Here is a 12436-nt window from a genome sequence, read left to right as displayed (position 1 = left end):
GTAGGATTCAAGAGTATATGTTGGTGAGGAGCATGAGTTCAGTCACAAAATAGCCATCTGCTGAGGTTTCTTTGGTTAGATTCGAATAGCCATCTGCTATGAGATCATACTTGTCAGCCTATTTGCATAAGCTATGGCAAGGAATAGGTGCCCCTGTTGGCCAGTCACCACGCATAGTCGAATGATATAATGCATTTGTAGTAGGGAGAGTACCCATCTCGTAGATGGTACTAGTCTTTGTAGCGCATGCTCTATATTTATGTTGTTTTTACAAATTCTAGTCCTGACATGTGATGTTTTTCCAAAGTCTAGTGGATTCTTCCCTAATTTGTGATTATGTGAAGGCGGGCTCTGGCATTTCAAGTTGGGTCTAAGAGGTGTGCTATATCTACACTTCTATGGGAAACTTCATCATGGAGCGTCCTTTGTGTTGTAACATCCTAGGTGGATATGGTTGAGTTTTCTTGATCTAATGGTTGCATTGGCTCCATCGAATTTGACTTATGTAGTGCCGCACATTCGCATGGGCATACATTACATATTGAAGGTGTAATCTATCATTATATAGGTGCCTATAGGTTGGAGGTAGAAGGCCACAGTTGGGTATTTTTTGTAGAAATGATCCATGTCCTTACGTAAATGTTGGTGAGAAGGCACACCAATTTTGATTCTCTATACACACATTTTTGGCATTCGCAATCTGGCATCTACTGCTAACCATGGGAATCCTCACACAAGGGCTTAGTCACTTTATCCTTAAGGGGAACATGGTTAGGGAGATTGCATAATACGTTGATCTATCATTCCGATCTAGTTGGATCAGTGATGGGTTGGCTTTTCCCGTGGGTTGACTTTTTATAGATGGGTTGGATCTGTGCCAGTTTGGTTGATTCTTCACTATCGTGTCAAACCCTCCCCAATCGGGCTGATCCTCCCCAATCGGGCCAATAGTGAAGAATCAGTTAGTTTGGCTGATTCTTCATGATTGTGTTGGATCCTCCCTAATCGGGCGGCTGATCCTTCACTGATGGGTTACCCTGATCCTTCACTGATGGGTTCATTGATGGGTCAGATTTGCCCTAATTCTTCATTTGATGGGTTGGATCTGACATGTTCATTGATAGGTTGGATCCGTCTTAGTAGTAGTCGGTTGTGATGCTATACTACAACATTGTGCATTCCACTTACATCATTACCGGAAGCATCATGTGATTGGTTTGGTTTACTTGGATGATTCTCCTAGATGGCTGAGATCTTATTTCATAAGACATAACGGGCTTTCTTCTTAGGAATTAATTTGACCATCTTGGTCTGGATCCAAGGAGGACCACTGTCAATAAGTGAATCAAGTCATCACATGAAAAGGGGCTTGGGCTAGGACAAAAAAGGAAGGTCCTCATGGTGGGGATAAAGGTTGGGTGGAAGAAACAAAGCTTGCTAAAGAATATGTCATTTTTTAGGGTCTTCATTTGAGATTCGGGGATTAGCACCGCCTTTCGAAAAGGTTTATAACAATTTGGTATCAGAGCTAACAGGCAGTGGGATAGCAAATAACCCTTGGTTGCACGAGGTGTGACAGTGCATAACCCACCCTAGTTTGGCTGATTCTTCACTATTGTGTTGGATCCTTCCTAATCGGCTTGATCCTTCACTGATTGGTTGCCCTGATTCTTCATTGATGGGTTGGATCACATGTGTTCATTGATAGGTCGGATCCCAATAGTAGTCGGTTGTGATGCTATACTACAACATTGTCATTCCACTTGCATCATTACTGGAAGCATCATGTAATTGGTTTGGTTTATTTAGATGCTTCTCTCTTGGATGTCTGGGATCTTATTTCATAAGACATAACGAAAGTTTCTTCTTAGGCATTAGTTTGACCATCTTGGTCTGGATCCCAAGGAGGACCAATGTCAATAAGTGAATTGAGTCACCGCGTGAAAAGGGGCTTGGGCAAGGACAAAAAAGGAAGGTCCTCATGGGGATAAAGGTTGGGTAGAAGAAACAAAGCTTGCCAAGGAATTTGTCATTTTTGAGGGTTTTATGCGAGATTCGAGGATCAACACTGCCTTTCGAAAAGGTTTATAACAATTTGGTATTGGAGAGGCAACAACAGGCCGTGTATAATAGTGACGACAACAAACGACACTTGGCCATGCGAGGCATGACAGTGCATAACCCACCCCTGTTCGTGTGAGGCATACAACAACACACCCGCCTAATAGGTGTATAACCCACCCATTTTCGCGTGAGGCATACAACAACGCACCCACCGAATAGGTGCATAACCGACCCCTATTCACGTGAGGCATACAACAATGCACCCACCAAATAGGTGCATAACCCACCAAATAGGTGCATAACCCACCCCTGTTCGTGTGAGGCATACAACAACGCACTTGCCTAGAAAGTATAACATTCCAAGTTATACCAAGATGATAAATCGAACACATGGGAATGTCATAGTGGGGGAAAATAATCTTGACAATTGTACAGTTTGTAGGCTAAGAGGTAGACTTCAAGAGTATATGTTGGTGAGGTAGACTTCAAGAGTATATGTTGGTGAGCAGCATGTCTCTTTGTACAAGTGAAACTTCACCATACTTTTTCACAAAGTTTTAGAGTGGCAAGGCTCACTCTTCCCATCTCTTGCCATACTTTTCCACAAAGTTACAAAGAGGCAATGCTTCTTCATTATTGTGCAAGTGATTTTCGTTTAATGGGAATAACTTTTTAAGAAGTTTTAACTATCACCATTCATTACCTTACAAGGGTATACTCAAACACCATGTTCCTAGTTGGGTGGGTGACTTTGTGCTTAACCTAGTGCTCGATCATAAATAAATCTATAACTTCAACGTTCAAATACATTACCATAGACCTTTAAGAGATTATATTATACTACGCATCAACCACAGAGTTTAACACTAATTTGGTAATAGGATAGAAAAGTGTTTTTGTGGACATATTTATATCCTTATTATTAACCAACTTTATGGAATTATTCGGAACACATGGATAGTAAAAATCAAAGGTTTCCTTTTTTCATATCATCAGGTACATAGTGAAGAAAAATTGAGATTTTTTGGGATCACATTGATTACATCTAGGCTTTTTAATTCCATAAGAATTCATAGACCAAATTATAGTCGTAATATAGAGCTGTTTGGAGTATATTTGGATCAAAGGCTTTAATTAGCTAATTTCTCATTGTTTTTTAAATTTTTGGATGTGTATTACTTCACAAACATATATATGGTGTAATACAATCCATCTTAAGCTCAAAAATCAATTAAAAATTTAGGTCTTTATGAAAATTCTAAGGTATTTAGTTGTTTTAAAAAAATTAACTTTGAGGAGTTTAGAACTAATCAAACAATCATAGATTAGACCAAATCTTGCACACATGTTGTGTATAATGTTATGTTTTGCTAGTGCATTTTATGAGAGCTAATCATATATACATTTATATTTTTAGGCACTTTATTTTAGATGAAGTTTACAAATTTTGAACTATATTTATTACTATAGAATAAGAGACTACTTCACACATTTTTAAACATCTCATAAGCTTTAAGTGGAATATCAAGTCATTTTATATAATAATAAACACTATTTTCATAAGTTTCTCACAAGATGATCCAAATATAAGCAAGGATTTATATATGTTATTTTGTTATCAATGCAATTTTGAAAGTTGAGAGACCATCACCTTATTTTCTAACTAAATTAAAATATTTAGATGTGAATTCTTGACCAATTATTTTAGTGAAAACATTGATTTATTAGTATAACTAAAGTAAATCACCATATAAGCTCATACTATTGTCGTATTTTGGATATCAAAGACTCAATATGTTATTTTGTTATTAATGCAATTTTGAAAGTTGAGACCATTACCTTATTTTCTAACTAAATCAAAATATTTAGATATGAATTCTTGACCGATTACTTTAGTGAAAACATTGATTTATTAGTATACCTAAAGTAAATCACCATATAAGCTCACACTATTGTCCTATTTTGGATATCAAAGACTCAATAACTAAAAAGAGATTCAAAGAAAAAAATTAATTGAATTAATTATAAATATAATAATTATTTTTGTCATAAAAAATCTCTCTCATCTCTTAAATACTATGTAAGGTTTAAGATAAGTTTATAATAAGTCAAGATCATTTTTTTCTTGCATGTAAGAATCTACTTTGTAAATTCGTAACTTGTTTGGATTATAATGCTGGATATACCTCGATTTATCAATTATATTTAAGATTATTTTTATCATTTAAATAATATTCTAAGATTATCACATTTTATGAGGACATGCCTTAGAAAGTAAATGCTAAAATACTACTCCCATTCACAAGATATGAATTTTTTAGAAAACCCTTGAAAAGACATATTTATGTTGTGTTGACCTACCAAACTAGTTTTAATGCACAAAGTTTATAAGACCTATTATAATTAATAATCTCTTTAAAGACCCCTATTATTCATAATGATGAAAGGGAGAAGAAAGTCCATGTATGAAATGGTAAAAAGAGTGTAGATCAATAATAATTTTAAAAAAGAGATCTACCCGCTTACCTAGTGAAAAGTAAGCTTGATTTTTGACGGGCACAAAATTGATGGATTTGTTGAAATATAGCAAGTTGCAAGTTTTTTTGGTATTTCAGTGTAAATTTTAATAGGAGTGTTAAAATTTTGCAAGCATTTTACGGCCGAAATGCTCAAAAATGGAAGTGATACCTATCAAAAAGCAACTATGTTCATGCTCAAAAATGGAAGTTATACCTATCAAAAAGCAACTATGGTGAAGAGTGATGGCATCTAATTTAAGTACCCTCTCTAGAATTTGGCATCTAATTTAAGTACCCTTTCTAGAATTTAGAAAAACAAATAATATAAGCATCCATTTGATACGTCAGATTTCCTTACAAGCACGATAATACTGACATCATTACCACACTAAAGAGTGCCAAAAGCGAGAAATGGTTTTTGAGTGGTAAAAATTCGAATGAAGTAATTAACCTTTGGCAAGCTCTTAGGAGGGCCCAGATCTCTCTCTGTGGAGCGCTTAGCAAACCCTAAAACAGTTATGAAAGGCCTGATTAATTGGATTTTAGTGGAAATGTTTGCTAATTAGAAATAGAAAGGGATCAAGATTAATCAAGGGCAAGGTTGCCCTAAGGTTAGGGAGACACTTCCAAGCTGTTCTTCTGTGCATGGAGGGAAATTGAGATCAAAAGGGGCTATGGTGCGAGGGGTAGGGTTAGTGATAATTGGGTGCAAAACAGGGGTAGGGGTGGGGTTAACCACAGAGGAAGAGGAGGAATCACAGTCGGAGCCTTCTAGCTGAAGGGGGACAGCATTGCTTCTCCATGTGACCAGCCTCTCTCTCTTATCTGCGCAGGAATTATGTGGGGAGGTGGTTTCTTCGCCCCTGAATTGCTTCTTGGGGGGCAAGATGAGAGTGTTTATGGTGCTTTTTAAGCTGAGGTTTCCATGGAAGCTCAGTAAGGAAGAGGACGAAGTGCTAGGTATGAGGTCATTTGCTCCCAATTGAAGATCTAGATCTCTGCTGGCCAAGCCCAAATCTCCACAATTCCCAATATATGGCAGCGAAGGCAAGCCAGTAACCTTTGCAAGGCTCCCCACCGAATAGCCATGGCCAAAGCTTTGCAGCTGATGATGGTACAGCACATCTTGAGGCTTCTCATCCACCATAAAGGAGCCATAGCCATGGCAGACGCTTAGTTGTCGCTGTGGAGGATCTTCTTCTTGTTCTTCATCATTAGAGCTGAAATTGGTCTTGGCTTTGGCCCCTCTGAGGGACCTAGCCGCCTTGTCATAAGCCATGGCAGCCTCTTCAGCAGTGTCAAAGGTGCCCAGCCACACCCTAGTCTTCTTCCAAGGGTCTCGGATCTCTGCAGCAAAGCGCCCCCATGGCCGCTTTCTCACACCCCTGTAGTGAGCCTCCTTGATGGGCAAGGGGTTCTTGGCCATGGAAGCTTCATCTTGAAGGGGGAAGGTGTGGACTCTCCGAGCCTCCACAGCCATGGGGACAAGTGAAGCGAAGAGAGAGCTGTCTGCACAGAAGAATGTGAACCGTTGCCTAAGTGTGCACAAACGGGAGCGTGCGGCGTTAGGGTCAAGAAGGTGGTTAAGGAGTCGAAGGTTGGTGTAGGTACTTGTAGGAACAAATGTGAAGCTCGACAAAATTTTTTAGATAGAGATGACCATTTTTGAAGTCCGTCTCTATTACGTTCACATTGTTGCATTTCAAGCTCTAAGAGCTCGGTCACACACACCATAGGCATATTTGCTTCTCATTCACCCATCCACAATGGCTTAGCGCTTGGTCACCTCATGGCCATACAGTGATTCTAATCATCCCATCACTTCCATCTACTGGTGTTATTGTACAACCCACATATAGTGCTAGTCCAACGTGTGTAAGGGTCACTTCCTATTGGCCAAGTTAGCTTAGCCACCAAAGACATTAATGCTCTTGTCAAATGACAACTACAATACCTCATAAGCTGGATGGCCAAACTTCAAAGGTCAAATTTTGTAGCATTAGAAACATAAAAGACTAAGTAGCATTCAATGGCTTTGGTGGCGTTAATCAAGTCACGAGTCCACGATACTCTTCCCACGTCCAAGCTAACTTGGTGTTGCACAACTAACTTGCTCAATATTGCAATCATACATTGTGCGTGCAAATGATAGTGAGGAATTTGCCAAAACCTAGCCTCTTTTGCTAACTAGGCTTTAATCAATATAGTTAGCAAAATCCGGGCCAAGTTTTAATGCTTACTCAATTTAGTCATGCTACGATTTTGCTAATTTGCCCAATATTGCATTCCTACATTGTGCGTGCAAATGATAGTGAGGAATTTGCCAAAACCTAGCCTTTTTCGCTAACTAGGTTTCAATCAATATAGTTAGCAAAATTCCGGCCAAGTATTAATGCTTACTCAATTTAGTCATGCTCACTCAATTCAGCCATGCCATGTACATGCTTACTCAATTCAGTCATGCCAAGTTTTAATGCTACTCAATTTAGTCATGCTCACTCAATTCAGGCACCATGCCATGTACATGCCACCAATTGATGCATCTTTTTTTTGCTCTCTTTTTTTCCACCATTTTGGTTCCATGGCCCCTAAAACTTATGCAACGAAGTTCCATTCATTAGGAGCTCTCTTGGTGTAGCTGTGTGAACGTCTTCATGGCACTCACGTGAAGACATTCCCAACAAGCTCTAAGGACACCATGGGCATATAGTGCTTCTCATAAACTCACCATGAGCATCTATTTTACAAAAGCATGCATGTAGTGCTAGTGTGGGACCTGTGAGGGCCTTTTCTTAACAGGCAAGTTAAGTTAACACGGCAAAAGGCATTAATGCTTCTTGAGCAACGATTATGATACCGAGTCCAATAACCAAGCTTTATGTTACATACCCGTAACGCCGCTACGGGCGTTACCACAGGAGGGGACGGCCTCTGGCTCACCACCCAGCCATAGAGGAAGAATGAGGATTGCCCCTCACCCCCCAGGCTATATAGTGTGTGGCTTGCCGTCCACACTAGCCTGGCCGCCCATGACTCCGCATGGACGTCCTCTCCCACTGAACCCCGGACATGGCCATCCGGTCTGCCGTCGGTCACAGGTGTTACAGCCTACGTGACATTACCCCCCCCTTAAGAAGAGTTTTCGTCCTCGAAAACAAACTGGGGAAACCTTTTGGAAATTGCACTACGGCATTCCCAGGTAGCTACCTCCTCATCCCTATCTGTCCATTTAACAAGTACCTCGTGGTACACTTTATGTCGGGTTTGTCTGTCACGATACTCTAGAATCTTTTTAGGTTCATGTGGTATCTTTGGTGGCTCTATCAAGTCCACCAAAATCTCTGGAGAAACTGCGTTCTCTAACCCGTGAACTGATTTCTTCAGTTTACTGACATGGAAGACAGGATGGACTTGAGAACTCTCCGGTAACTCAAGTTTATCTGCTACGTCCCCGATCTTCTTAAGGATTCTAAAAGGACCACAATATCTCGGAGAAAGTTTATCACACTTTCCCGTTTTCATGGTTTCTGACTGCGCAGGAACCTTGAGGAATACAAAGTCACCTTCTGCAAAGGTCACCTTTCTACGTCCTTTATCCGCATAAGTTTTAGCGCGATCCTGAGCGCTACGAATGCTCTCACGTGCGGCTCTGAGCATATCATTCATATCTTCAAGGAAATCCTTGACAGATTGAATCTTCTCCTTTTCTAGGTCTACAGCCATCGGAGATCTCGGCTGGAATCCATACATTAACATGAATGGTGTAAATCCAGTCCGCTGAGTGTTTGGAGCTGTTATAGGCAAACTCCAATAAGGGCAAGTACTTTTCCCAATTAGATTGCTTCTTACTAACATAAGAACGCAACATATCCTCTAGAATTTGGTTAACTCTTTCAGTTTGACCATCAGACTCCGGATGATCTGCCGTACTCATACTCAGAGTAGTATCCAACTTTTTGAAGACTTCCCTTCAAAAATGACTGTTGAAGTTTCTATCTCTATCCGACACTATATCTGCGGGCAGGCCATATAGCTTGTAGAGATGTTCAATAAAGAGTTTTGCCAACTCTGGCGTTTTTACAGTTTTCTTCGTGGCAATAAACTTTGCCATTTTAGTCCTGTCCACTACCACCCACGCCGAGTCATTCCCTCGACTCGTCTTGGGTAAACCGGTAATGAAATCCATGGAAATGCTTTCCCATTTCCCTTGAGGAATCTCCAACGGATGGAGTAGTCCTCCAACCTTAAGACGTTCATGTTTATTGACCTGGCATTTACTGCATTTCAGCAAGTCTGGATGTCCTTAAACAAACTAGGCCAATAAAACTGTCTTTTACTAGTGCATAGGTCTTCTGAATCCCAGGATGACCCGCAGTTGGAATATCACGACTTTCTTTAAGAATTTGGGCCCGAAAGTCACCAATAGTTGGTACACATACTCTACCCTTGTAAAGTAAGTACCCGTCGTCAATGGAGCAATTAGCATATTTCTCCCACGTGTCCGGTCGAGCTCGACCGCCGCTACGGGCAATCCGACGTGCCATTACAGGATAAAGAGTTTTCGTCCTCGAAAACAAACTGGGGAAGTTATTGGTAACTAGTAGTACTCACGCAAGCCGTGATTTGGTATTTTAACCAAAACCCCAAGGCAAATTTCATGCCTTGATTTTGCATCATGTCATTAGCACAGAAGCTAATGTACTGGAGAGCACTCTAGTAGCGCAAGTTCTCAGACTATGCTACTAGATATTTGTAGACTACGCTACCATGTTGCATCACTAACTTGTTAAAACTTCTCCTTGGAAAGCTCTATGGCCATAGGAGAAATAAACTAGAGCCAATCTAATCATGCATCACAAGGATTAGTTCCAAAGTTGAGAGATACTTTCTCTCTTAGAGTAACATCTTTGCACAAGCATATGCTCTAGAATCTTGTTGAGTTTCTAACTACCATCAATCTACGGATCGTTAAACTCCACTCTAACTCAGAGTAAATGTAAGTTTTGAAAATTTCCCTTCAAATATAACAATCAAACTTCCTATCTCTTATGCCATACTATATCTGCGGGTAGACCATATAGTATGTGGAGATGTTTGATAAAGATTCTTGCACCACTACGGGTGTCCGGAGTTACATCCAATCACTTACAACTCTTTGTTGCTATTACCAGACACATCCCTTCAAGTATTGTCTGGACACACAATTATTCGAGTTTATGTGATATTTGAGGATATTTCTCCTTTCCCTCAAAAAAGGTTTTTGTCCTCAAAAACTCTACTCTCAAGCGGACTACGCGCTAGTGTCATAGGTCCAAGAACAAATCTAGACCGTGTTTAATATCATATGTTATATTCTTGAGTCCTTCCAAGAAACTTTAAACATCTTGCAAACGAAGATGTGGTATAGTGTCTACGCACATATGGTGGTACTATTGATAAACTGCTTTACAACAGATCAGTGGTTTCACACTTGTAACAAAGTGCTTCATTGTTGCATATTATTACCCTTCATAAGTGGTTACACACTTATGAATTATATGGGTGGGTTGTACCATCTATCAAGAAAAATTCCAAATTACTAATAACCACATTATCAATCCACAGATAATGACTGAGCTTGCTGCGAAGCCATAGGTTGCTAGATAATTGATGGTAATTACACAAGCCCAATGTCTCATTACATCATACATTCAATATAAATGCAAACATCACAGTACTTCGTGATGATGAACTTAGGAATTTCATCCTATCCCTGTTTGGCGTTGGTATGAAGTATAACTATGAGAACATTATTTGCTGCCTCCTCATTATAGCGGCAAAGCTACCTACCCATCACAGGTGGCAATCTCTACCAAGCTATAACCAATGACAAGCAAATAAACGAGTACTCTTGTAAGAACTTCATAACCATATCTCACACCAAACTCATAATCACTACGGATTAAATGCCAAGGCTTGCAAAATTGAATGTTATCTGATAGGTAGAGGGGATCATCAAACTACGGATGACCTCGACAACTCACCAGGACTAGTGATGTGTAACTTTTTAAGTTACTCCACTCTCCTTGCTTATTCCATACCATCGAACAAATCGGTCCCTCGATTTGAGCAACGTCAACTTTATGAGTACCTCGATACTTATGGATTGTGGTTCGGTAATTTAAAATGTTGATCTAGAGTATCTTTCACTCGAGGATCTTAATTTTATTAGCAGCTATGTATTACAACACGAATTTTTGGACGTCCTTATCATAGAGGTCAACTTAAAAATTAGTGCATAGGTCTTGTGGAGTCTCGGCTGACCTAACTACACCACTGGTGACTTCCTACAAAAAATGTGGTGCCGAAGTCACCACCTATGTACTTTAACTCCGTAAAGTACATGGTCTTCATCTATCATCTATGGAAAGTTGTAAAACATTCCCGCGATGGATTTTTATCACTCTAAAATTATTGTGCACTATTTTAGTGTGAAGAGCTTTTTTCCTGGGTACCATGGTTCACCCCAAGCTCATCTTTTGCTAAATTCTCCGATTTAACAAAAGATATGTCTGCCTCCGAACACTCCAGTTCAGCCCCAGACTTTGAGTTTACTTCTTAACACTCCGGTTAAGTCAAAACTCACCAGATACAGTAGGATTTACCGCTAACTCTCCGGCTTAGCCTCCTATCCTAACTCAGCCCCAGTTTATGTACACTACATATGTCGGATCCGATACTAACAACAACCAGGCTCGTGTCTGCAGTGAGATACTACTCACTATTGCCATGTGAAACCTTATTAAATCCTAGAAATGCTCCACTCATTCCCAAGGGGTCATACGACTTATAGGGTTTACACGCATATGAACTTTGTAAGCAAAATAGCCTGTCATGCAATATTACAATTGCTTATGTAGGAAAGTAATATATTTTCCAAATTCATATGGTAGCAACTAAAATGTGCTCACAATCGCACACTTATGTTGAACATAAGCAAGACTACACTTGCAAAATGCTATAGGGCGTCCCCCAGGCATGAAATTGTCCAACCAAACTAGTCTTACTGCTAACCTCTAGATTTAGATCACTCCGGAACTAAATCACTCTGTTAGCACTAGCACACCATCATGGTCTTGCTACCTAGAGCTTCTCCGAACTCTGTAACTGGGTTTTATCCCAACTTATGGCTATATTTGGTAATTTTCAAAGTTCAAATTTTATCTTGCACACTTTATCACTACAGACAAGTGTACATACAGACCTGCCAAAGAGTCAAGTTCCATGCACAAGCCTTGGCGTCCCATTCCACCAAGACTACAATCGATTCCGTGAGAATTTGATATCCCATACCATCAAATTACCACCAAACCAATTGATGTGACATATAAAAAGGCTCTTTCCCCCCTCGAAAGATCACCACAAACTCTCGAGCAGTGGGATGTCGACGCATGGCAATAAAAAGAAGAGAATACCATGCTAGTAAGTTTAAGAATAGTTCTCTTCGATCAACTTCTATAAGGGCATTGAGCATTACATCTCAAGACTATACCCCTTCAGATTTACCTTTGATTTCCACAAATCAATCCTAAATCTGCTATTATTATCTAGGCGTATGCTAATCCCTCAGATTAGTACTCCTAGATAAACCATTCAATTGAGTACTGCTAGCAGCACTGCTAGCCCCTTTATCCCAAGTAATAAACACCTTAGGGATTACTTTTACAAGGCAATCTACGTGACTAAATCAAACTAGTCATTACTCTCTAGGCCCAAGTAGTGACACTATTTTGTTACTACCAACCAGGGCCAGCTTGCCTCTATGGGCCAAGGCTCTCTTGTTGCTACAAACAGTAAGCAACTTGTTTGGACAC

At 39.9% G+C, this 12436-nt stretch overlaps 1 protein-coding gene across 1 annotated transcript; it reads right to left on the bottom strand.

The window, feature by feature from the left end:
- Positions 1-4982: 4982 nt before the first annotated feature.
- Positions 4983-6208, bottom strand: LOC147608312 (uncharacterized). Its single transcript, XM_086789360.1, has one exon. The coding sequence runs from the start codon at positions 6061-6063 to the stop codon at positions 5173-5175; it is 891 nt and encodes a 296-aa protein (XP_086645486.1). The 5' UTR covers positions 6064-6208; the 3' UTR covers positions 4983-5172.
- Between the last annotated feature and the right edge of the window lie 6228 nt (positions 6209-12436).

This window comes from Cibotium barometz, chromosome 53, assembly GCF_041138505.1.
Source record: "Cibotium barometz isolate CiBa-2024 chromosome 53, ASM4113850v1, whole genome shotgun sequence".
NCBI classification, from domain to species: domain Eukaryota; kingdom Viridiplantae; phylum Streptophyta; class Polypodiopsida; order Cyatheales; family Cibotiaceae; genus Cibotium; species Cibotium barometz.
Note: the sequence above shows the minus strand (reverse complement) of the source record. Positions and strands in the feature narration are given on the sequence as shown.

Excerpts from the sequence above, each read along its gene's own strand:
- LOC147608312 (XM_086789360.1), bottom strand. The coding sequence starts at position 6,063 with ATGGCTGTGGAGGCTCGGAGAGTCCACACCTTCCCCCTTCAAGATGAA.